Source organism: Talpa europaea (genome assembly GCF_964194135.1).
Source record: "Talpa europaea genome assembly, chromosome: 6".
Lineage (NCBI taxonomy): Eukaryota > Metazoa > Chordata > Mammalia > Eulipotyphla > Talpidae > Talpa > Talpa europaea.
In genome coordinates, this window is record NC_140072.1 from 89228257 (window position 1) to 89255831 (window position 27575).

The 27575-nt window shown below is 38.6% G+C and overlaps 1 protein-coding gene across 2 annotated transcripts in view; it reads right to left on the bottom strand.

Annotated features, from left to right (window-relative positions):
• FRY (FRY microtubule binding protein) overlaps nucleotides 1–27575 on the bottom strand; it is a gene marked incomplete at both ends in the record, with an annotated part of 249052 nt that overhangs the window by 59911 nt on the left and 161566 nt on the right. For both annotated transcript variants that reach the window (XM_084236045.1, XM_084236046.1), the window contains 9 exons: nucleotides 357–555; nucleotides 2958–3143; nucleotides 4208–4311; nucleotides 4846–4996; nucleotides 9768–9850; nucleotides 16098–16188; nucleotides 17111–17279; nucleotides 18358–18504; nucleotides 19108–19364. In XM_084236045.1, coding sequence (XP_084092171.1) covers nucleotides 357–555; nucleotides 2958–3143; nucleotides 4208–4311; nucleotides 4846–4996; nucleotides 9768–9850; nucleotides 16098–16188; nucleotides 17111–17279; nucleotides 18358–18504; nucleotides 19108–19364 — 1387 coding nt within the window. The remainder of the gene's footprint in view (nucleotides 1–356; nucleotides 556–2957; nucleotides 3144–4207; nucleotides 4312–4845; nucleotides 4997–9767; nucleotides 9851–16097; nucleotides 16189–17110; nucleotides 17280–18357; nucleotides 18505–19107; nucleotides 19365–27575) is intronic.

Genomic DNA, 27575 nt, shown 5'->3' on the forward strand with positions numbered 1-27575 from the left:
ACTGTGGCTAATATCTTTGGTTTCCAGAGCAGTGTTCCTTGCCAAGTTTCAGAACTCCCAGATGCTGGCAGCTCTAACAGATGATTAAAGTCATGTTCACTGCAGGCGCTACCATCTCCTGCCTCCAAGGGCTGCATCACTGTTATACATGAAATCTCCCTGCCAATCAACTGTGACATCAGTGCGATCTTAGACAACTTCTACAGTTTGTCTTGTACACAAACTTCAGCAGATGCAATTTAGATGAGACTTTGTTAGGATTCTTAGCTCACTTTTCCATCTGTGTGGTCTCAAAGTGATGGCATATTCCCAAAAGACTGAAAAAATCAGCAGTCTGTCTTCTGACCCCTCATTACCTGGTTGTCAGAAACTCAATGAGCTTGTTTGCTTTCTCATCCATTTCAGCAGCTGTGTCCGCATCTTCTACCTCTTGAGTCATCTGAGGGAGATTCCCACTGCTGCCTCCCAGGCTGATGCTGGAGGAGGTGGAACTGGAGCTCAGCCCTGAGTCTGGCACTGGGGAAGACTGGTCCTCTCTCAGGAAGTCAAAGCCACCTGGTGAGAGAAGAAAGTCATGATGGAAAGTGCCAGGCAGGGTACTTAATGTGGTGAGGAGGTAGTTAGGTGGTACTTAGGTGGTAAGGAGGCAAGGTGGTACATACAGAAGTGTGTAGCTATTATATTTTTGGGGGGAAGACACTTGAGGCTATGGCTGTGATTAAGCAAGACTGGTTTTCTTTTCTTGCTTACGGAATAGTTGCATCGCTATGCAAATCAGTGTATTTGGTAATAGGGTGATCTGCTGTTTTAATTGATGCTTTCTGCAAAAGAAGATGTGTATGTATGTGTGCACAGGTTGATAAATAGCTTCACCCTACATTTGGATCTATGCATTGGACTATACATCTGTTAATAATCTTTTCCTGTGTATAAGGCTACTTATACATAGGAAATGATCCCATTTTTGAGAATACTAATCAATTAATGACTGATGAATAAGTTACACATAATGTTTTTGAGTAAATGTGCCCAGAATCATGAATATTTTGTGTACATTATTTATATTGTAATAAAGTATGTCTCATGGTATTCAAATGTGATATAAACATATACTATGTTTTTTTCTCCCCACTATACATTTGGTTATCATGTGTTATGGATTTGAAAAGGTATACACATGACCTTCCTTTCCCCATACTTTTTTTTTTTTTTAAAGATTTATTTATTTATTTATAAAAGCACTGGGTACAGTCAGAAGTCGGGAGGGTGAGAGGATTCACCAGAGCCAAAGCGGGAACAGAACAGACAGACTGATGAAGTACACTGCTGAGGGGAGCAGCGGGTGGCAGGAGAGGTCTGCGCGCCATGCGGGACCCTTGCCCAGCGGCCGGGGATTGAACCGGCGCTGCAGAGGCTGCGGGCAGCTTTGCAACCCAGCGCTCAACCGCTGCGCTACTGGGGAGGCCCAGGCTTTCCCCATACTTATTAATCATAAAAAGCATGAAGTTCAGGTGTGTCTGATAGATAAATTAGGAGTAAGGGGCCATGGATTTCAATATCATCTCTGTCATTTATTATATAATCTTAGGAGGTTGTATGGCTTTGTACCTCAGTTTCCTATTGTAAGATAAAGATAATTCCAATCAGAGAGGTTTTTAGTGTGGATCTGAAAATAACTATAGAACTAGGTGCCCAATCAATATTTAATAAATGTATACAAAGAGGTGATAATTCCAAACCTTTTGTGTACCTCTTCCTTACATAATATAGCTTCAGTCATTTTTAACTATCTATTTTTGTCTTGTCTATGGATATTGTGGTTTGTCTTGTAAATCTCCATTTTGTGTCATATCAGTGGCACAGTGAATGCAAAACCGATGTACTCAGAGACACACAACTTATGGACAGTATACTTTTCCCAGGCTAAGGCCACATGCTTAATGGAATATATCCTTATCCTTGGGAGTCAGAACAGCCAGAACTCTTCAGACTCTTTTAAATAAGCATCTATAGTAAAGAGAGGTTTGTGTCTCTCAAAGGTTATTGATGGATTATTTTCAATTAAGTATAACTCAATTCAAAATAAAGAACTTAAACTGAGGTGAGTGTTCCTTTCATCTCAGTGAATGATTTCATATTTGTTTCCCCAGAGACACATCTGTAAAAACATAAGACAGTGCAAGTGTCACAAGTGATGAAGAAAAGGTAATTCCTTCAAGGTTATGAAGAAAGTCTGTCATATGAAATACACTGTATCCAGTGCTAATATAATGTATAAAATAATAGGTCAAAAAATAGTTCCAGAATTCTGTTAGTTCATCATCATTGAAGATACTATAAATGTTCTGGTTCTAAATGAAACACCACCTATCAATCATTTTGGGGAAGATTTTATGACCCAGTAGAGTAATTTCTTTGATTTAGCTAATGCTTTTTGTTCTCATTTCTAAAAAGACATTTTTGGTTTCAAAGCAGCAATGGTTTTTAAATAGATATCCATTATTGGTGCCTTCCAGAAAGGTCAGTCATTTAATAAAGTGAAAATTCCTTCAGGGGATTGAGAAGGTACACAGTGATATATCTGGCACATTGCAAAGATCTGCTCTTAAGGTGATAAAGATGGTCACTATTCTCTGCATTCTCATCTTTCAATGTTCTAGACTGATGCTCTCGGTCAACGGACATTTTAATTTTTGATGCATCAGTAGGAACATATTTAATGAGAGCAACAACAATAATAATAATAATAATAATAACTGTATTTGAAAATTTTCAATAATGAAGGAGGATTTTGAGAGACCATTTAAACCTCAAGTGAAACAGTGCACATTTATGTGCTGTTATTTCATCACTTGGGAAGTTAGGAGATAATAGCATTAGAACTTGGACTCCATTGTCACCTTCAGTGATCTTCACTTCTGTGACTGTCTCAGGTGCTCTGTCACACCTTCTGTTACCTGTGTAGAGATATTCAGGCTGGTAAGCAGGCTGAACTGTTAGAGTCTTGGCTTCACCCATCTCTCGAGTCTGCAGGAGCACAGAAGCAATGGCATGAAAATTGCTGTTGCAAGAGAGGGCAATCAAGAGGTGAAGAAGCAATTTTTTGCTGTGTTCAAAGACTTCAGGCCGGTAATGGTCCAAACCTAGAACAAAACAGTGGAAGCTTTTAGTATAAACAAATTTTAAGCTCGTTTAGATTCCAGGGATAGTAAAGATTCCTTGATATCCAGGAGGAGCAGGTTAAAAGAATGTTTAGTTTCCTTTGTTATTGTTTGTGTTACCAACATAAAGAAGTTGGGCTTAGGAAAAATAAAATGTTTTATTGTTTAAATCCAATGTTCTCATAAAATGCTGATAGATGGACTTTCCTTGACCTCTCAAGGAAAGCGTTTGACATGGCTAGCATTCCTCCTTCTTGAGATGTCCTCTTCCCTGGATCTTTCTGTTACTAGAGGCTTTGAATTTTATTCATTCCTATAACTGAACTCTGAGTCTCCCTAGTTAGTTGCTCCTCTTCTTACTTTTGCTTTACTAATCTGGTATTCTGAAAACTCAGTGCTTGGACTGCTGTGCATTCCATGTTCCTCTCTATGCACTGACAGTGCCTCAAGGCTTTAAATTTACCACATCTAGCCAGAGACTCTCAAAGAGGTCCAACTTGTTTTGGGTATCTTTATAGATATAGCATTAGTGATACAGTACTCTAGGTTATAGTAATAGAAAACTTTTTTTTTTTAAGATTTATTTATTTATTTACTTATACAAGCACTGGGTACAGTCAGAAATGCGGGAGTGTGAGAGAATTCACCAGAGCCAGAGCAGGGAGCAAAGCAGGCAGAAGGACCGAAGTACACTGCTGAGGGGAGCAGCAGGCGGCAGGAGAGGTCTGCCCACCATGTGGGACCCTCCTCCGGTGGCCGGGGAGCTGCCGGGGATCAAACCGGCGCTGCGGAGGCTGTGGGCAGCTTCGCAACCCAGCACTCAACCACTGCGCCACCAGAGAGGCCCTATAATAGAAAACTTTTAACAGTGTCTGATGAACCAAAATTTTGGAGCAGCTATCACAAAAAAGGTAAGAAAAAGTGGAAGAGACTAAATATTCCAGAAATGAGGACAGCAGGATGTTAATGTAAAAAGAAACCTTTATGGATGATTTCTAAAGGTTTTTGACCCTATTGGCTAGAATTCCTCTTAGATCCGGTCTTACCTAAGAAGACAGCATGAAGTAATAATGGTAGATGAAGAGCCCAATCTTCTCTTACACTGTGATCCACCACCATCTCAGTCATAAAAATTACAGCAATATTGCACCTAATCAATGAAATGATGAAATTAATGTAACTTCTGAAGAGGATGAACATACATTGATAGATTATTAAGTCACAATTAAATACAACTCTCAAGCCTTGCTGAAGAATTATGTAAGACCCTTATTCCAGGGAAGTGGAGTTTAACTTCAGACAGCACAGAGCTCTACAAGAAAAAGAATCATTGGTTGAGCTAATCACATAGTGGAGTCTATAGTCACTCTGTAGTAAGAACTGAGGGATGAAGACAAACAGACGACAAAGACCCTCTCTTCAGGTTGCTTGCAATCTAAAACGCATAACTGATTGAATACCCATATCAATATTTCATCAATGAAAATTCAAGGGGCCACAAGGCAGCTTTGCATATTGCTGAGTATTTGACTAAACACTGCCCATATGCTGAGAGCTGGCATTCAGGTCATGCATGGTCCCTCTGATTTCAAGGTTCATTACATTTGGTTTTCCTTTTCTCATAGGAAGAAAAGTCCAGCCAAATCTAAGGGGTCATTTCCCTCTACTTTCACATGCTGCTCACCTGTGCAGTGGCCCCCGGGGAGTGATGGTCTCTGGGAGGTAGTCAACCAGGGGGGCCCAGCATCCTCCAGTACAAGGCATGGGTAATGGCTGCGGCTGTTTGGTCTCTGTAATTGTCAACAACCAGCCAGTGTAAGGAGAAATTGGGTCATCTGTAGGGTGAGAAAGATAAGTGGGTTTTATTTTTAGGGAGAGAAAACTTTCATTTTCCCTACTTGGTATTTTCAGAAAGAATCTTACAAATTCATGCTTGTAAAATTCCCTTCTAATCATTCAATTTGTTGAGTATGAATTATATAATCAAATGGTTAGAATTACTTGATTTGTTTTCTTTCATTTTTTGGATACCTAATTTAAAGTTATTCATTAAGCAGCAATGGAAAATACAGATGCGTATACACACACACACACACACACACACACAATTTAACGTGACTTCCTATTCTGAAAAAGCCTGCTCTTTCTCCAGTCTTCCCCAACTCATTAAAATTTCATATTTCATATATCCAGTTAGCAAGGACGAGAGCCCAGTGTCATTCCTGACTTCTCTTTCATATCTCACACACAACTCAAAATCATGATGATCATGAGGATGATAGCAATAAAAATAATAATACGAACAGAGTACTTACATTATCCTAGGTACCATTCTATGCACCCCACATATTAATAGCCCAACAACAGGTACCTATTACCCCTATTTTATAAAGAAGAAAGTGGTAACTTGCATCAACACGTTCAGTGAACGTCATTTTCCTTCGCATCATATCCAGAATAGGATCACTTTCCCCCATCCCCATCACTGCCATCCTCCACTAAGCCACGGCTCTCCTTACTGTCTCCGTTTCCATTCTTGCCTCTCTATAGAGCAGCCAGAGCAATCTTTTGAAACAGAAGTTTATTCGTCTTTTTCTTTGCTTAACCCTTTTCCATGGCTACAATTTATATGCAAATGAAATCTAAAATCTATACTGTGGCCTTTGAGGCCTCATAAGATCTTCCTCATGTTACTATCTTGGCTTATCTCCTCTGCCAAGTACCTTGCCCTGCCTCAGTCATCCTGGCTTTCCTGCTGTTCTGTGGTCATGCTAGACTGGGTAGCACCCACCTTCAGAGCTTTCATACCTTCTCTCCACTCTGGCTGACATGCTCTTCCCCAGACAGCTGTGGAACTTGCTCCTTTACTTCTCAAATCTCTGCTCACTGTATCACTACATCATAGAGGATTTCTGTGATCATTTTATTTAAAATCCAACTATGCTCCCAATCGCTTTCTATTCCTTACCTTAATTTAGTTTTCCTCCCTGGCACAGATCACCAATTTACTGGCACTGACTGCCTCTATAACCCCCATATCTAGCATAAGTTCCATGAATGGGGAGACTATCTCTATTTTTTTCATTGCTGTTACCCTAATATTTACAACAGTTTCTGAAGCAGGTAGTAGGAAATCAATGAATACGTTTTGAATTAAGGAACTTCCTTAGCAATATCTTTAAAATAAGCACAGCCATAAGTTTCATGGAGTTATTTCTTACAAATCACTCAACATAGGCCAGTGGCATTGAAGACAACTAATTTTATTCAGAGTCACATGATATGACCCAGCTATAAAGTTTAAGAGAAACTGGCTTAATCCAGGAACAGGCTTTAGTGTATTAAGAGGAAGGATGTGTTACATTTTTAGTCAATTTCTCATAAATATAGTTATTCTTGGTTGCATTTTTGAAAGCAATAAGAGGCAGCTGATTCAATGCTGTTGGTCCAGTGCAGAATGCTGGCCTTCCTAGTTAGCAGGCTGGTGGAAGGCAGGCCTTGCGATTGTGAAAAGTGAGGCTCTAATACTAGAAACCTCACTAAGCGATACCCTACTACTTCTCCTGGAATGTGAGCTAAGGAGTTTCCAGAAGAACACGATTTTCCTCAGAAAGTGATTGTTAGCTCTAATACACCAACAATGGAGAAACTGAAACCCTGTAATTCTATGCCAGGAAGCATGCCCATAATAATTTTAGCCCAGAAAAAAATTAAAGCAGGCATAATATTCACTCATCTCAGTCCTTGTAGTAAATTACCTACAACTCATCTCACTTCTAGCAAATTAAATTTTTGAAATTTGTCCAGGTTAATTGTAAAATATGCTGCTAAGTAATAAGCTACTCTGTGATAAAACTTGAAAGGGGAGCAAAAGTGGGAGAATACTGAGGAATTATAAAAAGAAATAAGAGATTTCTGTTAGGAAAAAACTCACTGTTCTTTGTTCCAATGACATTTTTAGATATATATCCAACCAGCAAAAATTGTTAAGCAGGATTAAGTTGCCTAAAACTGTTTTTTTAATTAGATCTAAACCATTATGACTCAGCTGCTACCCAATTTAACTAGTTGTATTCTTATTATGGGGTTAGATACATCAGCACCTGGTCTTGGAAAATAACCCTCATATTTTGATTAATTTCTGAAAAAAAAAGTTAATATAATCTTGGTAGGAAGTTACTTTACGGACCTAGGTCTAAGTCAATTTACTTGCCCATTTTATGATATAGTTTTAAAATACAAAATACATTTAAGAGTTTGTACACAGAGCTTCCTTTTGGATTCACCTAGACTGAGAACCATTGGGCTGGTAGGTCTCTGCTGATCCCTTCTTATTCTTCCTCCTTCTGCTTATCTCGCAGGCATACAGGGAGGTAACTGATCTTAACATGAATCATATTCCTGGACATAGGAATTTGGAATTGAGCCTACTAGCCTTTGCTTCTCTTGTGGCATAATCTATATCGATCAATGGGTAGCTGAAACGAAAAATACACCAGGGGCTCCCCAGTTACTTGAACATGTTCTTGCCTATTAGACAAGCTGCTTCCCCTGGAACAGCCAAAATCAAGTTCTATTTTGAAAACTTAGATAAAAAACTTTAGTAAAAGTTTTATGGACTTTTTGTGATGAACCGTTCTTTGAATAGCTTGATTTCAATTTTTCTTAAAACGAGTAAGCTAAACTATAAGCTCTTAATGTCCAAATCACATGCTATGAACTCTAACTTCTCCGATCAGTGATGGTAATCATATAAAGGATATAAGTGATACATGACAACTGAATTCAAATTCTTTGCCAAAATTTCCCATTAAAATGCTATTAATTCTGGTACAATAAACCAAATATTTCTAAGATAGACGTAGCAATGAAGACTTCTTTTTTATGTTTATCTGAATTCATAATAGTTCCTTTTCTCTTTACAAATACTGGTTTTACTTCATTTTTCTCTTTATCTCCCAAGTCAATGATATGAGTTTCCATAATGACATAATTATTATCTCATTTTATTATAGCTATCCTCTGAAATTCAGTATTTTAATATTTATAACCAATGAGGTTTTAATACCAGAGGACTGAAAAGACATATTTTCAAAATGATTTTAATTACTATAGTGTTGATGTCAATTTTTAAAAATCAACCAATCAGCAAAGGACAAAACTATAACATAAACTCCACAGTTCTAGAGTGTTATGCTTTGTTATCCCCCCATCTGTTACACTCTGGGGGAGTCAGCATTTGACTGGTTAACTTTCACATGATTCAGTTTTTCTCTCCTCAAATTTTGGGTTATCAAATACTGATTGTAATAAGACTTCCTCTGAATCAACAATTATCCATTTCTCTTCTTCTGTAAAATCTGATACTCTTTAGAACTGAAGGTCTGTGTGAGCCTGCTTGGTGATGGGATGGTACAGGCCCTTGATGGGGAAAATATAGCTTTATTTTACCTCATACTGATTGGTTCTAGTACAAAGTTTTAGAAGAACATAACTGAAACTTATGGCAATTAAATATGGATTTTAGGCAATCTTTACATTGGTATTCTGAATTGCCTGTGTATGCACTAAGATGTAGAGTAAAAGCACCTGAAATGAGGTGTCATTAGAACTACTTAGATCTGCCCTCACTCTGCACAGTTCCATAGAAACAAAATAATCCAACGTGACAACTACAAAGGCCCTATGCATGACTGACAAAGTGAACCCAAATCATGAAATATCATTTATGATTTTACCAAAATAGACAAATTCCACCAGATAGTTTATGGATTTTCTTAGCATCCCTAAATGTCACTGGGAGTAGTCTTCTGTTCTAAAATTTCTGTAACTCAAGACGAAGTAATACCTTTTACCTGCTTAGTGTTTAGAGAAGCTATTCAGGACTTAAAATCAACAAGTTTATTGACCTTTTAGATTTTCCCAGTTTCCCAAGCTACAAAGAAATTTCTGTCATAATGGTTTTTCCCATGTGATTTGGACATTTACCAAGATTTTCACTTGGCTACTGAGACTATGCCATTGAGAGATGCAGTGTAAAAACAGATGCAATCCTGTGCCCTGACTCACAAAACTTAAAGGTTAAATCCACTCCCCAGAAATTGAAAAATTGAACTGCAACATTTGTTTCCTAGTGGGACAATTACTTATTAGCCTTTCCCCAACACTACTGCCAAGAAAAAAAAGCCAAGAATTTTTATAATTGTGATTTGGCCACTGTCTGTCTTCTTTTTACTTGATCATTTGTGTAGTTGGATGAAATGTTTACATGATATTTACAGGCCTCCTTATAGTAATTAGAAAAAGAATAATTGAGTTATTCATTTTCCAATCATCTGCTCTCTGCTGAAACCCACGGCTTGTAGATACTCTTTGTTTTAAAAAATCAATTTATTTTCTTACATCATTTGTTTCTGAAAAGTATCTTATTTCTTCCCTCAGATGCAGTCCTTGTACTTCTCTCACCACTACGGACCCTGTGAACCATTACCACAGTCCCTTGTGCTCTTCCCTCCCCTGTTTTGACCCCACCTCTCCCCCTCCTTTGCTGTATGCCTCAGATCTATGGTCAGCTTGCAAAGGTTTGTCTTTTTTGTAGGTACTCACTCTTATCCTCATCATACGATCCTCCAGAGCTATTGCTGTACCTTGACTCGAGGCGAGTGTGGGCTCTGATGACATTACTAAACCTTCAAATACAAGAACAGCCATCATGAATGTTGATATGTTTGTATGTGCTGTTACTCATAATCATATACTCTTATTTAGTGGTTGATTTTTAGCAACTAGTTTGATGGTGCTTTTCCTAAAGAATACTGTAAAAGTTATACCCCAAATATTTCTTCTTTCTTTGAGAGGGCTTTTGTAAGCACAAATTCAAACTCTGAATAGATAAATATTTCAGATTAAAATTTGACTTGAACTAGAAAGTTGTAACATTTTTTTGGAAAGAAAGTGGGCCTGATATTGAATGGTATGCCTCCCTTATCCACATAGCCTGGTATATGGCAGGGAATCAACAAATAATTGTTGAATGATTGAACAAGTGAATATAAATAGAACTGGAAACACACAAAAGTAGTTTTACAAAAAATCTTGGGACTTGACTGGCTCTCAAGTTTCCCTCCTTAAAATGATCTGAGGGTTTTTAGGAAAAGGTACTGGAATGTCATATAACTAAAGGGACTCATTTTGTTTGATTTCTCTTATAACTGGGTAAGAAGTAATTTAAAAAAAGTCATAGCAAAAGTGAGAGTAATGTCACAGGCAGTATCTAATTTAATTTTGCTCACTCATCTTTCTGATAGGCATTATTTACTTTGCAAATGAGGAAACTGAGGTTGAGTGAGGTTAAACAATTTGCCCAGTGTCAACCAAAATAGGTGGCAGTGTAGGGATGCCTTAGTGCCATGCTGCCTCTAAGCAGGTCACATGCTACTTCTATGACCCTGGCGAAGTCCTTGGAGGACCTGTTTCTACACGTGCCAAAAAGGTATTCCTTCACCATTTCTTTCACTGGAATTGTTGCAGGAATCAAAAAGAAAAACAAAATGATGTGAGAATGTTTCCAAAACTGTGAAACACTGTCCAGTTATAGGGTTTCAGTTATTATACTTCTACTTTGGATTTTTAGAATCTGTTCTTTTCTCTTCAGGGCACGAAAGACTTTCAAATCAATAGCATTTTCATCATTTAAAGAACTCTAAGGTAAGGCAAGGTGTGGCTGAGTGAAGATGTATGTCAAGTAATATGTCTATATTTATTTTACATAAAGTGACACGAAGCAGATTCTACCATCTAACTTAAATGCAGCCAAAACAAAGAACTAAGATTACCTAGAAATAGCTGGGAAACTAAAATCAAAATTGGTTTGTCCCTGTCCATTACACTGGGTGTTCTGGCCCTAACTGACAGCACATCAACTCTCTAGTTCCCATTGGAAACACTGGAAAATGCAGGGCTATCTGTATTTACCAGTTATAGAGAAGGAGTAATGTTTCAGGTAACAGTACTGGATGTGACATTAGATGCCCACATTGCAGGCGTATAATCTTACAACACTGCCCCTGTGATCCAGATTTGCTGGATAAAGAAGTGTACTAACTATAAAGACTATCATGACTTTGGTTTTAGTCACTTAGATATTTGCAGCAACCGGTTTTTTGGGTTTTTTTTTCCATCCTGAGACAGCCATCTTTTCCCCAGAAACTGTGTATTTCAAACATTCTGCACTGTCATATCTTTCAGATTATGACTTTGGAAAGTTGAGGGTATCTGCCTAGTTTCACACAAATAAGACTACGCAATCATGTAAATCAGAGAGGTACTTATGAAATTAGAAAGTGACAAACGTATTATCTTCTGAAGCAATGCCTTAAACATATTTATGCTGATAAATGCAAAGTTATAAGCAGCATATGCAGAGCCCAGACATCTTTCAGTCAGTTAGGAAACAGGGTGAAGAAAGCATCCCACATCTGGAAGTTTGCACAGGACAGAGTGCTCTGTGGCATGCCGAGAGATTCATGAATCTATGCTGGCTTTATAGCCATGCTCGGGAGGACCGAGTGAGGAATCATAGTATAGTGGCAACTCTTCTCTTTTCCTTTTTGAAATAGATCTAAAGGAGCGTTAGGTAGAGTTTATGAGCCCAAAAAGGAGAGGACTAAGCCCCTTCCAGATTATTCTCCTTATTCTGGAGTAAAGTTAAGGAAAAACTAAAAAGTGACTCTCAAGAGCTTCCAGATTATTCTTATTCTGGAATGAAGTTAAGGAAGAATTGAAAACTGATTCTCAAAAGTAAAATCTATTATTTCCCTCTGCTTTCCTGGGTTGAAGAAATTAATTTTGGATCTTGGCCAGAGAAATTTCAAGGACTAGGTAACCAAATAGTTTTCTAACACCAAAGGTACAGATTTTAAGGATTATATTACAAAAACAGCTCTGGGAGAAAAATCAGAAGTATGAAATATTTTTCTCAGTTTTATCTTGGTGATTTAGCTTAAATTAATAATTAGCAGCTCTCTTTAGATTACTAATCTCTGTCCCTGTATCAACACAGATAGCCAGAACTTTCAACTGTATGCAGCTGAAATTCCATATAATAAATTCTTTCATGGAACTACAAATTTATAAAATAAGTTTTTATTTAGGGTTGGGCTTCCCTGGTGGCGCAAGGGGTTAAGCACCACACTATGAAGCAATCCACAGCCTCTGCAGCACTAGTTCAATCCCTGGCCAGCCTGCCAGAAAGAAACCCACATGGCGAAGCAGACCTCTCCTGTCTTGCCCGCTGCTCCCCTCAGCGGTGTGTTTCAGTCAGCCTACCTGTTCTGTTCCCCACTTTGTCTCTGGTGAATCCTCTCACCCCCCTGCATCTGTGGCCTGTACCCTGGCTTTTGTATGCATAAATAAATAAATCTTAAAAAGTTTTTATTTAGGGTTGATGTGTTGAAAACATGGTGATTGTTTTGCATATTTTATACACTGCAACAAATGGTTATTTTAGTAAAAAATATCTGTTCACTTTGTTGATTAATAAAAAAATCCTACATGATAAATCTTTCTTAGCATTTAGGTACTTTAAGTAAGTACCTTCCAATTAAATTTTTAATGCACTTTTTGAAAGTTATGAAATGACTATATTTTTCATGTACATTTTGGTTATTTAGGTTAGGTTAATATAAACATTGTGTGGTTATCCTTAAGACTTTTGATACAAATATCTTACTTTCTTCTTAGCTCTTATTTTTAAAAAATATTTCTTTTCAGGTATATTGGTTTATTTAACACTGTGTAAGTTTCAGGTGTACAAGTTGGCTCTTGTTCTTTTACTCTTGTTTTAATGGTTCTCTTATTATCAGCTATCTGAATGTTTTGTCAGTTGGTATGGTATTATTGCATATTACTGAATTGTATCAAAGAACCATTAATCTAGTTATAAAGAAATGGCACAGATCTGCTGCTTTGCATGACTTCATGGTTACAACTTCCTGGAGACCAATCATGTGTACTGGTCATTGGCACCTCAGGGGTTGTGCCAGTATTTCTAACCACTGTTATCTCTGTAGATCCTTTGCCTACATGGATTATAAAGAACAGACTTAAAAACTGCCTTCTATAATGGGGTTAATGAAAGGAAGGGAGGAAGGAATGGTCTTAAGAAAGTTCATCCATCTCTGGGACTGTGATATTTCTCTAATTTTCATTTACACACTGAATAAACACTTAAAAATGCCTACTATAGGCAGCAAAGTAGACTAATGACTGAGGATAAAAATAAGTGTAAAAGACAGTCTCTGTTTCCCAAGAACTAAAATCTAGTAGTTGAGACAGACATAAGTACAAGTGCTAATAAACCAACATGACAGGGTCTATAAAGAAGGAAAGTGAAGAGTAAAAAGATTTTTTTTAAAAAAAGATTTATTTATTTATACAAAAACTGGAGCACAGAGCAGATGTGTGGGAAGGTGAGAGGATTCACCAGAGGCAGAGCGGGGAACAGAACAGGCAGACCAACTGAAATACACTGCTGAGGGGAGCTGCAGACAAGACAGGAGAGGTCTGCCGCGCCATGTGGGTTTTGAATCTGCACTACAAAGGCTGCAGACAGCTTCACAGCACTGCGCTCAACCGCCTAAGCCACCAGGGAGGCCCTAAAAAGGTATTTTAGGCTGAGAACACAGACAACTTTGATAGTAATGGAGATTATTAGAGAAATCATGTAGGTGGAATAGAAACAATGGACCAGCAGTATCCTTTGGGACATATATTATATATATGTATATATAATATGATCAATATATTTCTAGATTGATGGATATTAAAATCAATATGGAAGAATCTGATGCATAGGAATATGTATGAAAATGTGAGTAGATAACTGTCTGAGGTATTTTAATGGCCAACAGACATTCTGGTGATCTCTCAAGAAAAGCCTCTCATAAAGATGTTCTCTGGTCTCAATATGATAGAGATGACTAGCTTCTTCATTTCAAAAGTCCCCATTAAAAATTTAGGCAAGGGACCTCCCTGGTGGCGCAAGGGGTTAAGATGCAACCTACAACGCTATCCGCAGCCACTGCAGCAGGAGTTCGATCCCCAGCCAGCCAGGGAGCTATCCATATGGTGCAGCAGCGGAGACTTGCCCGCTGCTCCCCTCAGCAGTGTGTTTCTGTCAGTCTGCCTGTTCTGTTCCCCGCTGTGTCTCTGGTGAATCCTCTCACCCCCACACCTCTGGCCTGTACCCCAGTTCTTGTGTGCATGGATAATTAAATATTTTTAAAAAATTTAGCCACGACACTTTTGGATAAAGAGGCCTTTTGGTGATATTTCTACCCTAAATAAAATTGAGATGGAAAACTCAGATTAGACAATTAAATGATAAAAATGTTATAGTTTAGTACTAAAGTAAAAATATCTATAGAGACACAATGTAATGTGTTATTTTAACTATAAGGAATTTTTCCAAAGATGGGATGAGCAATATAGATTGAAAAAAAATGTTAACTAGTAATCTCTGTGTTACTGATGTGTGGAGTATGAAAACCTTTATTCATATCCGAGAAAGGAAGAAAGGCCTAAACAGAGAACTATAAAGGACAAGGTCTATAATTCATGGTACACTAGTCTTTGTTTTTCAGCCTGAAGGAAAGCGTATCTGGAAAAGCATCTGCTTAAACATACTGCAGCAACCTGGAACAGACTGAGGAACTTGCTAAACGCCTGGATTAGAAATGAGCCTCCAGAATCCCAGCCCTTCACCAGGTAATCCTCCCCTGGCAGCCCCTGCCACATTCTTACACACAGAGGGAAATCCTAGAGATAGTCACAAAGCATCTGGGGCATTTTAAGATAAAAGAATCATTCTTATTATTTGGCTCATTATATTTCCTCCAATATGGATCCATGAGTATCTCATCATTGTTACTAATTTCTCAAGTGGAAAGGCTCCCTATTATTTTTACTAGAAAATGCTTAGGCTAAGGAGTTCTCAACGCCATGAGAATCACACTGTATTTTCCTTCTAAATTTGAGTTCTGTCAACCTCTCTGCTCTTCACAATCAACTTCAGGAAATGTGGATACATACTTTATTTACTTATCAGTAGTCCCTGGACAACTTGAAGGCAGAGCTGTAGGCAAGAGAAATATTATTAAAGAGCTAACGAGAAGAGAACAGAGGCTTATTTATAGTGCCACGATGTGACAAAGCCAAGGTAAAATAAGAATGGTGATATTTCCTAGAACACACATCATGATAACTACTTTATTGCTAAGAAATTATTCCACAGACTTGAAAATTTCATATGGAAATTCCCTCTATTTCTGGATGATCTATACCCATTAGCAGAACAACTTGTGGTTTTCATTAGGCCCTGGGGTAAGTGGGATTCAACTATCAGAAAAATAACCTTCTTAATCTTTCTCTTCTCTGGCTTTGCTCAGAAGAAACTGTTATCTTTAGGGATATACAGAGCAGAGTTGGAAAGCCAATCTGTTAAAAACAGAGAAAGATATGTGTGCATATTTGTGTTGTTGTGTGTGATTTATAAAACCCTACATATTTTTATTGATGTCTTTGTTTATTTGTTTATTTATTTCTTTTTCTTTTTTCTTTTTAAAGATTTATTTTTATTTATGGAAGAACTGGGATACAGGCCAGAGGCACGGGAGGGTGAGAGAATTCACCAGAGACAGAGTGGGGAGCAGAACAGGCAGACAACTGAAAACACAGCAGCAGGCAAGACAGACAAGGTCTGCCGCACCATGTGGGCATCTCCCTGGCCGGCCGGGAATAGAACCCACGCTGAAGAGTCTGTGGACAGCTTCACAGCACAGCACCCAACCTGCTGCGCCACCGGGAAGGCCCTATTGATGTCTTTGTTTAGACTACTGCTGAAGGTTATAAAGTATGAAGCCAAATTTATGCACCAACCTCTCATCAGATTCTTTTAATATCTTGTTCTCCTCAGCATCTGGGAAACTGTCCTGGCCAGCAACCACGGTATTGCTGCTGGAAGTTGTTCCTGTAGATAGGATTTGAAGAAAGACATGTAGGGAAAAAATGCACATGATGGGGTCAAGCTGAAGCCTAAGTAATTCCAGGAAAGGATATCCTATAAAATCCTATCTTTGAAAGATTACCTTACATCTTCTGTACAATCTCAGACATTCTAAACAAACTTCTAAGACACTACCACTGAAATGGGAGAATTCCAGACATCTGTTAGGGTTAGACAATTCCTTGATTGTCTAATAAAGTGAGGCTACAGCATTCTTGAAACCCCTTCTTCCTGGTCTCTTAGCCAATGAGTTTATTTGTAGTGGCCCTGCTGCTTTAGCTTTTTGGATATAGGAGTTATTAAACCAATGTTAGCGAAGCAAGTCCAAGTACCTAGAGCTTGTGCTCCATAGGTTACTGTTTCTCTGCCAGAGCACTGCTCTGGCAGCAGGATGCAGAGCAGACAGAGGGCAGGGTAGATGAGGGAGGAGAGAGACTTGAAGGCAATTACAGTATTAGGTAAATCAAAGGGAAGCCGGCTTCAAGGAACTTGAGGAGGACGATATATATTTTAAAAAAAAAGATGCATAAAGGCATATCAAAGTGATAACACTGCTGGAGAGAGGGATGATAATTCCTGGGAGATTAGCCAAGGGAATCTCACTGATTCATGAAGAAGGGTAAAGTGACTGTAGTGTCTTCCTGGGATCAGCCTAAATGAAAAAGTCCTGTGGCACACGAGTACTGGGTCACAGACTATTGGTCATTCTTAAAAAAATTATTTCATCAATCTGATAATGCCTTAAGGGTTTCACTCTTCTTGAGCTATCTCTTAAATGAATATACAGGCAGGAATAAGAAAAAACAACCCCCTATTCATATCAGTGCTTTGTATGAAGGGGAACTCAAAGATCCAGGACCCCTGTGCCGGGCTGCCCATCCCCTACCGGAGGCTGCAGCAGAGGCCTTGCTACTGGCTGCAAAGCGGTAGAAGGGTGGGTTGTCACAGTGCTGGACAATGGGGTTCACCGGCTCTGTCTGCTGCAGCTCAAAGAGCAGCTCTTCCATGGTTTGAATGGTGTTATTACGGCACAAGTATATCGCCACCTTTTTAATCTGTGAAGAAAAACAGAATGATAGCCTGTTGACAGCAAAGATGGTAATTTATTCATTTAGAGAAATGTGTCATCCCCAGGAGCTCTTCTCCTACTAGCTCATCTTCGTGCTCCCACAGGATGAACCAAGTATTTGGATTATAATTCATCTCTCTACATATGCATGGCTGATAGGAGTGTGTTGTTAAAGGTCTTCTCTCTTCTGATGGTTGAGTTTAGGAAAGTTACTTTGGGGGCACAAGAATTCTATCTAAACTGAAAACTTGCCATCTAAGGTCTTATCTTCAGAAAGCATTTTATTTATAAGAACCAGGGGAGAAACGCTAGCTATTTTCATTTAAAAAGAAATTCAGCCCCCTGCTATTTTTTTCTCCCCTAGAAACAAATGAGTTTTATATGTTTGTATGGTTTTAAAATTTAAAAAAATTACTCTGGATTAAAGTTCTACATTACTGAAAAGAAGAAATGACGCTATGAAACTCAAAACAGCAGACAGGCAGGCAGAAAACCTCTCAGAAAAACAACCAGCACACAAATGTCAAGTGAACCAGGATTTTAAAAATATTGTCATTTTGTTGATTATATCACCTTTGAATACAAACACTAAATATTGGGCATTCAGAAGTTCTAGCTGCTCATTTCTCTCTTCTACCACCTAAATTTGATGCAAAAACACTGAATACTTTACACTCTTATTCTGTTTTAAGACATCAAGGTGTATACATGAAATATTTTCGTTTTTAATAATAAGATGCTTTACCTAGTTTCTCATCAATGGGTCTAATGTTTCTAAAAGGCAGCTTTTGGTAATTATTAGAAAAATATCCATCCCTTAACCCACAGGTTTGTGTGTCTACAGCTTAGAAAGGGGATGACAGAGGTCTCACTAGGACTTTGCAGCTTCTCAGGGGGCAGAAGAGAAGTTTTATGTAATATCTAGGTGAGTACATAGGAGATTGGTGGAACTGACAAAATTTGACAGGTGTTTCACTTGGAACAAAGAGCACGTTCTGACTTGCAGATTGCAAGTGAAAACACCAACAGAAGTAAAGACTCCAGAAGGTCCAAGGGACACTTACATAGGGCAAAAGAACTGTGTCACTGCTGACCCCACACAAACTGATCAGGAACTGCAAGGTGATCCTCAGATTGTTGCTCCATTTCTCATTGTTGGCTAAAGCATTCCAAGCATTTTCCATTTCTGGTCCAGGAACTTCATCTCCATACTATAACAAATGAAATAAAAACCAGCTCAGAAGACATGTAGGAAAACGTAAGGATGCAAAATGTTTGACTAAAAGTGGCTTTAAGGTTCACGGCCATGCCAAAATCATAAGAAGGGGGAAACATGGCCATTTATCAAAAGATGCCATTTTCAGCAATTTATGATACACAAATCCGTAATGCACAATACTTAACCATGTGATTAAAAAATGAAGTTCCTTATTTCTATTTTCATTATTAAAAAAAAAAAAACTGTGGCAAAACACACGTAACATGAAGTTTACCATCTCAACCATTTTTAAGTTTACAGTTCAGAGGCATTAAGTACACTTATACTGCTGTGCAACCAATACCACCATCCATGCCCTCTTCATGTGGTTTTTTTTTTTTTCTAAATTTATTTATTTCCCCCCATTGTTGTTCATTTTTTGTACAGTATTTGGAATCTCCCCTCAGGTGTAATCCCTGTAGTTCTTCCACCACCATATCACCTGTGAACTATCACCATATTTCATTTTCCCTGGGTTTGTAGCATGGATTTATTAATTCAGGGTTTTCCCAGATGGCTGAGCCATGTTATTGAGGTGCATGTCCTCTGAGATTACCTTGGCCGTCATGTACATGAGGTTGTTCAGGACCAGAGATGTAGCTTCGGGGGAGCCCCAGCCATTCCCTTTCAGCCCGTGAGACGTGGTCGCTTCTCCCTCCCGGTCCTTGACTTCATCCTCCGGGCTGTTGGGGCTGGATCCTGGGAGGAGCAGCCTGCTGTCCACCAGCTCGATGTTGTGCAGCCAGGGCAGCAGGTAGGTGAGCATGATCTGACGTCCATTTGGGTGTGTTGTAGGGAACCTCTGGCTGACTTCTAAAAGAATGGCAGTGACAGCAGTATGTTAGCCCACCAAAATAATCTAAAATATTAATATTAATTTGCAGACTGGACAGTGCCTTCAGTTTACAAAGCATTTTTGTATACTCCTCAAGGCCAAGCGTCATAAAACCAAGGCTTGTCCACATCTGGTGCTCTGTGGAAAAATGTGAGAGCTTTGTAGAGAAAAGTGAGGAAAGCACAGGCTTGATTAAAGTGGATGAATTCAAATCCATTGCCAACGTAAGAGCAAATTAGAGTGGACAAAGTGGGGACCTTGGGGTCAGAGCACATGATTGGACTCTAGTTCCACCCCATGCTAACTGCATGAGACTTGGGGTTTGTTCTTTAACCTCCTTGTTTCTCACATTCCCCTACACGTAAAATGGGGCCAGTAGGGTCCCACATGGGGCAACCTCCAGGATTAAAATATACAATCATAATGTATATAATATGCTCAGCTCTGTACCTGTTATCCATCAGGCTCTGAAACTGTGGATTAGGATATTATAACAATTAATGTAATCTTTCCAATATGACAATATATTACAATGTATCTTGGGTGAAATATAAGCTGTTAAAAAGTAAGGTATGAATCCTCAAGAGGAACAAATGCACCGCATGGACTCATATTGTGGCATCTAACTAAAAACTGCCAACTGTGCAGAAGGTATGCTCAATGGAGTGCTTCCTTTTATGAAATAAATGAATCAAAAGGGTGAAGCTGTGTGCCCAGCCCAGTCATTTCACCACTACCTTGAGAGGATTTTTGCATTGTTTTACTACCAGCAGCATTTAATTTTATGATATGAATAAATATACTTTCTATCAAAATAATAGCACAGCTTTTTGTAGATGCCACAAGCTCTGAAGTAACAACCTATTTCTGATACCTAGAGAAGAAATGGTTTTATCTAAGGAAATCAGGAAGCCTGGCCTGATGCCCTTGTTATTACCCAGCGTGGCATGCACTCTCATTTAGAGAGTCCATGGCTGATAAATAATAGAACAACACAGATGCCAAGAATTAGACCAAGATAATCCACTGAATCCCCAAAGAACTTTAATTGATTTGGCCCTTTTCCTAAAATTACAATTGCAATTTTTTATTTTTGAAGAAAAAGTATATATTTAATTCTGTGCCACAGCAATCAGACAGCAATCAGTGTTAAGCATTCTATTTAATGTAGGGCAAAATTTAAGAAATTATGTAACTTCTAAGTTATTTAGAACCTTATAAAATCAGAACGCTCATTTTTTCCAATGTACTTGATCTAATCTAGGAGTAAGACACTGTGCTCGGCACTGTGGAGACAGCAAAGATTGAAGATTTAGTTCCTGTGCCTGAGGAGGTGGCTCTGAGAAAGTCATGCAGACAGATAACTCGGGGGGCAAGGTCGAAAGAGACAAACAATATATCACGGGTGCAAACGGCACTGTGGGGGTTTAGTGGAGGAAAACGCCTTCTGGTTATATCAATTCAGGGCATTTTTATAGCCAAAAAACCCCAAACAATTTAAACTCCTTTAGAAAGGATTGGAATTTTGGTGAGGATAAGACCTTTCTAATCAGAGGGAGAAGCACTATGATCACCTGACATCTTTTAACAAGGGCAGGTAGTAACAATCTATAACAATCTATGGACTTTTGAGCCATTATCGCCTCCCAACATTTTACATAATTTACTTATTTATGATGTTTATTACATCCTGTCTGTCACACAAGGTCTGAGAGGGGGCCCTTGATGAAGGCTTGGACTATAGAGGTGTTTTTGAAGAGAATAGAGGAGGAAAAAAAGCCACACATCTGTCAACAACTGCTCCATTCATTCCTCCAAAAATAAATAAAATGTGAGACAGCGTCAGTAGTCCTGCCTTATCCATGGTTTTGCTTTTTGTGGTTTCAGTCACCCACAGTCAGACAAAGTCCAAAAATATTATGTTTAATAAGATATTTTGAGAGAGAGATCACATTCACATAACTTTTATTATAGTATGCTATTATAATTGTTTGATTTTATTAGTTATTCTTGTTAATTTCTTACTGTGCTGAATTGTTAATTAAGTTTGTATGCATAGAAAAAAACAGTTATATGTTGGTTTAGGTGCTATCTATGGCTTGAGGAAGAAACAGGGGGTCTTGGAACTTATCTCTCACAAGTAAGTGGGAGGGATTATATTTTCAGCTGCCTTGGGAGGGACCTAACCAACCTGACTGGCTTCTTTTCAAGTAATGAGGTCATCAAAAATGATAGGCAATAAAAATCTTACCACAGGGTTTTTAATAGGAAGACAGTAAAAACAAGAGCTGAGACTACATTAAAACCTCTTTTCTTCTGTATTATTTTAAAAAGTCATCACGCATAAGGCAAAATAGGCAAATGGTCAATTCTTGAGGAAAACATAAGTTGAATCTGCTTGAAAATCATTATATGAGCTTCTTTTCTTTTCGGACTTGTACTGGCTTTCTCCTCCTGTCAGCCTCTCCACAACAGTAGCTACTCCCTCTCAGTTAATAAACATCCTCAGATCTCACTCATCCTCCACTCTGCATGTTGCTGTAGCTCCATCCTCTTTTATTTTTTTTATTTCTCAGCCAAGCCACTGTGATCTGGCTTCTGCCGTTACATCTCCATGGAAACTATTAACAGTCACCAATGAATTGTGAAATCCAGAGCATCATTTTTAGACTTTGTCTGCTGGGAGTTTTCTGCTCTACTCGTAACTGTGGATTATTCATCCTCCCTTCTAAATCCTCTTTTCTCTGAAGAAGTCAAAATATCACTATTTGCAGAAGATATGATAATATACATAGAGAACCCCAAAAACTCCACAGAAAAACTAATTCAACTCATCAATCAGTTCAATAAAGTGGCAGGATACAAAATCAACACGCAAAAATCAGTAGCTTTCCTATACACAAACAATAAATCTGAACAAGAAGAAATAAAAAAACTATCCCTTTTATTATCAAAACCAAAAAAATCAAATACTTGGGAATAAATCTAACAAAAGAGGTAAAGGACCTATACAAAGAAAACTATAAAGGACCTATACAAAGAAAACTATAAAGCACTGTTAAAAGAAATAGAAGAAGACACAAGGAAATGGAAAGACATCCCCTGCTCATGGATTGGAAGAATAAACATTATTAAAATGGCTATCCTACCAAAAGTAATATACAGATTCAATGTTATTCCAATAAAAATTTCAATGTCATTCTTCAAAGAAATAGAACAATTATTGATGAAATTCATATGGAATCACCAAAAACCCCGAATAGCCAAAGCTCTCATGAAAAAAAAAAAAAAAAAGAAGGGAATGGAGCATCACACTCCCAGACTTCAAACTGTACTACAAAGCCATAATCATCAAAACTGCATGGTATTGGAACAAGAACAGACACACAAACCAATGGAATCGAATAGAAAATCCAGAAATAAACCCACAGATTTATGGTCAACTAATCTTTGACAAAGGAGCAAAGAATATGCATTGGAGCAAAGAAAGTTTGTTCAATAAATGGTGCTGGGAAAACTGGGGGGCTACATGCAAAAGAATGAAGCTTGACTACTACCTTACACCATGCACAAAAACCAAATCAAAATGGATTAAAGAACTAGACATAAGACCTGAAACCATAAAATACATAGAAGGAGATATAGGCTAAACACTACATGGTATGCACCTCAAAGACATCTTTACAGACACATCACCCAAAGCAGTGATAGTGAAGGCAAAGATAAACAGCTGGGACTACATCAAATTAAAGAGCTTCTGCAGAGCAAAAGAGACAATAACCAAAACAAAGAGAAACCCCACCGACTGGGAGAACATTTTTGCACACAACACTATTGATAAAGGGCTGATGACAAAAATCTGCAAAGAGCTGATGAGACTCAGCAAAAACAAAGAAAATAATCCAGTCAAAAAATGGGCAGAAGAGCTAAAAAGAAACTTCTCTGAAGAGGATATGCAAATGGCCAACAGGCATATGAAAAAATGTTCATCACTTGTAATCAGGGAAATGCAAATCAAAACTACAATGAGATACCATCTTACACCAGTGAGAATGGCACATATTAAAAAAACTAGCAACAACAAATGTTGGTGAGGTAGTGGAGAAAAAGGAACTCTCCTGCACTGTTGGTAGGAGTGCCAACTGGTCCAACCACTATGGAGAGCTGTGTGGAATTTCTTGACCTACTAAACACAGAGCTTCCATATGATCCAGCAATTCCACTCCTAGGTATTTACCAAAAGGACACAGAAACATCAATTCCAAAGAGCACCTGCACCCCTATGTTTATAGCAGCACTATTTACAATAGCTAAGCTTGTATATGCCCAAAAATAGATGACTGGTTCAAGAAGATATGGTACAAATACACCAGGGAATATTACTCAACATTCAAAAAAGATAAACACATGCAATTTGCAGCAACATGGATGGCACTGGAAGGGATCATGCTCAGCAAAATAAGCCAGAAAGAAAAAGAAAAATACTGGATGGTCTCACTCATAGCAGGAATCTAGAAAATTTAAATAAGAGACCAGGAAAAAGAATAACTATAAGAAAGTAAAAATCAAAATCAACAAACAACTATGAACCAGAGACACTCTATGGGGGGTGGGGGGCGGGGCAAGGAGGGATTGGGGTCAAAATAAGGGGGTTGCAATTGTATGGGGAATATAAAAATAAAATTAAAATTAAACAAAAATAAAAAAAAATAAATCCTCTTTTCTCTAGGTTTCAATGAACATGCCTCTATTCCTCCTATACTCTTTTGCTTTTCCTTGGCCCAATTCTACAATGCTGGGTGTCCAGGCTTTTTCCTTCACTGCTGTGTTTTTTCTATTTGTGATTGCCTCTGTCCCCTTGGTTCTAGTCCCTTCTATTCTACTGTGAGTCACTATGTTAACCTTCCCTTGACCCTGGTCTATCTATACATAGAATGTCTGACAGAGATTACAGCCAACAACCCACGCTTACCTCATGATCTCTGCCTTACCAGAAGCCTCCACTTCCTCCTGAATTGGCTTTCTAGGGGGGTTATCACCACCTATCCCTTCCATGTCCCACCAGGCATTTTCTTCTCTGCCAGTAGCTCCTGACTATGGTCTCTCTGCTCTCACAGGGCTGTCTTATTTCAGGACTTCATCATTTTCTTTTGGATTACTATTCTCCACTGATCTCCTCTAGACTGGGTATTCTCTATCCATCCACCACACTATAGCAGATCTTTCTAAAATGCATTCTGATCTTGACATCTTCTCTTCTTGTTTGAAATTAAAACCCAAGCAGCTTGCCTACATGGCTTTCCCATTAGTGGGATTGTGAGAGTTTCAAGAAGCACAGGTAGAAGTTCACTAACTTACAAATGCCTGAGGGTATGAAACAAGTCTCCCAAGATGGGAGACTTTTTTTTGTCTCTGTGTGTCCATGGTCACCATCACTTTCTCCCTTCCCTGCTGTTATGTTGGTCAAACTAAGCATTATAAAATCTCTCAAATGCAACATGCTCTTTTATACCTCTAAGCCAATGCATACACTTTTCCTTGGTCTGTAATGTCTATTTGCTTGCCAAGTGTAATGCCAATTATTTGTCTGCTTTGAAAATTTATACTCTTCTTTCAAACCGCAATTTCTCTGGGAAGTTTTCCCTGATACTCCTTGTCTAATAATTGATTATTCTCTCATCTTCCATGACATACACAGAATCGACTTTCTTTTTCTGCTTTTTCCCTTGGATTCTAGTTTTAACTGTTTTATTTACTTATTTAGTTGTATCTTTTTAAATTGAGGTAACACTGGATTACTACACATGTATGATTTAGGTATAGGTTCATACATCTTCAGATGTATGTTGCCACACCACAACCACTATGAAAGCACCAATAGCCCTCCAGTGTAGTCCACTGGTCCCGCACTTCTCATCCTCATTCTTCCCTTCTGGTACCCTTAAAAGAATGTGCTTTCAAAAATTCCACTTGCTGCACTGTATCATAATCATATGATTGCACATTTTCTTTATTACTAGGCCTTTGACAAGGGAGACCTTTTTATTGATTCTGTATTCCTACCACCCAAGCACAGTGACTGGCATATAGGAGGCCCTCAAATCTCAGATGAAGTATATAAAAATAAATTTTAGTTTCCCAAAAGAGAATTAACTTATCAAAAAGTCTTATCTAGATTCCCTCTAGTGTTTCAGATGCTATGCAGGGATGTGATTAACTCTGCCTCAGATATATGGAGAAGTTTTCACAGTATGAGTGGATTTTAAATGAACTAGGGAGAGGGAAAGAAGGGCTATTTCCAGCAGAAGGAAGAGCATGTATAGAAGCAAGGATTTACAAAAGGGCCTGGCATATTGGTGAAAGATGAAGTGAGACTGGAGTAGAAAGTTCTTGTATGAAAAGGTGGAATAGGTTTTGTTTTTTTTTTTAATCTACATTTTTTTTTTAAGATTTATTTATTTATTTATATAAGCACTGGGTACAGTCAGAAGCACGGGAGGGTGAGAGAATTCACCAGAGCCAGAGCGGGGAACAGAGCAGGCAGACTGACGAAACACACTGCTGAGGGGAGCAGGGGGTGGCAGGAGAGGTCTGCACACCATGTGGGACCCTCGCCGGCGGCCGGGGATCGAACTGGCGCTGCGGAGGCTGCAGGCAGCTTCGCAACCCAGCGCTCAACCACTGCACCACTGGGGAGGCCCTGGAATAGGTTTTGAATTGGTGAAGGAATTCCAATTTTATAGTGCTGGTTTTAGGGAAAGACATCTAACTTATTTATTTGCTTATTTATTTTCAATTTAAAATAAATTATTAATTTTTTAAGGAAGGCTCCTGAATTTTCTTTTTTTTTCTTTTTATTTATTTATTTATGCATACAAGAACTGGGGTGTAGGCCAGAAGTGTGGGGGGGGCAGGGATGAGAGGATTCACCAAAGACAGAGTGGGGAGCAGAACAGGCAGATCTACTAAAATACACTACTGAAGGGAGCAGTGAGTGAGACAGGAGAGGTCTCCTGCGCCATGTGGGTAGCTCCCTGGCTGGGATTGAACTCGTGCCACAGTGGCTGGTGACAGTTTGATAGCACTGAGACTTTAACCCCTGCGCCACCAGGGAGACCCTATCAATAAATTTTCAAAAAATTAATGAAATACTGTTGTTTTACATTTTTGTTAATATTTGACAATACAGGATTTCCCCCCTTAGGTGTGGCCATTATAGCTTTCCCACTACCAAAGCACCCCCATAGTCCATCACCAGTCTGTTGTGCTCTCTCCTCCCTTCTTTCCCTCCACTCTAGGATGCCTCAGATCTATGATCAGCTTTCAAAGACTGGTTTTATAATTGAAAGACATCCAGTTTAATTCTGGCTTGGCTTTGGCCTAGCTCGATGGTCTTAATAAGCAAACTATCTAACAACTCTAAGCCTAAGTTTCTCTTCTGCAAAATAAGGACAATGATTGTGGTAGCTGTGGCAGTGGTGATAATTCCATACCAGGAATGGGGAATTGCTCAGTTTCCATTAATTCATTTTAATCCTCCCACCCAGGAGGTATTATTACTGTAGGTAAGGAAATAAGTTTAGAGTTCTGTGACTTGCCCAAGGTCTGACAGCTAGTGAGCGGTAATTTTAGGAGTGAACCTGGCCTGGTTTATTCTAGTGTCTCACTTTCAACCACTATACTACACCACTCAAGGGGTTGTAAAGATGAAGAAGTGAAATAGATATAAAGTGACTAGCATAGAGCCAATCAAGTATCGGCCACTCAACAAGTGGAAGCTGTTGTTAGTGATCATTTTTTGGGATGACTGTGCAGCTAAGCCTGAGTTGGGAAATGCTGAACATATTTCATTTTGCACAGCAGATGGATTACAGGGTGGAAAATGGATTGCAAGCTGGAGGGACTGCAGAGAATGTAGTTGGAAAAGGAGATAATGAATTCAAGAGACCAGTGTCAGTCTCTAGGCAAAGCGTTATATGAAATTAGGCTAAGATTTAACTGGTAAATACAATTCTTTAAAAATAAATTTTCACAAAAACTATTCATTTAGACTACCCATAAAGATTTACCAAAAACCCCAAAAACCTCAACTACCTAATTATGTAGCAAGACACAAACTACAAAACATCAGCCCCACTGAGTGATCTGCAGTAATTTGTATGAGAAGGTATGTCACCCATATTTAATTT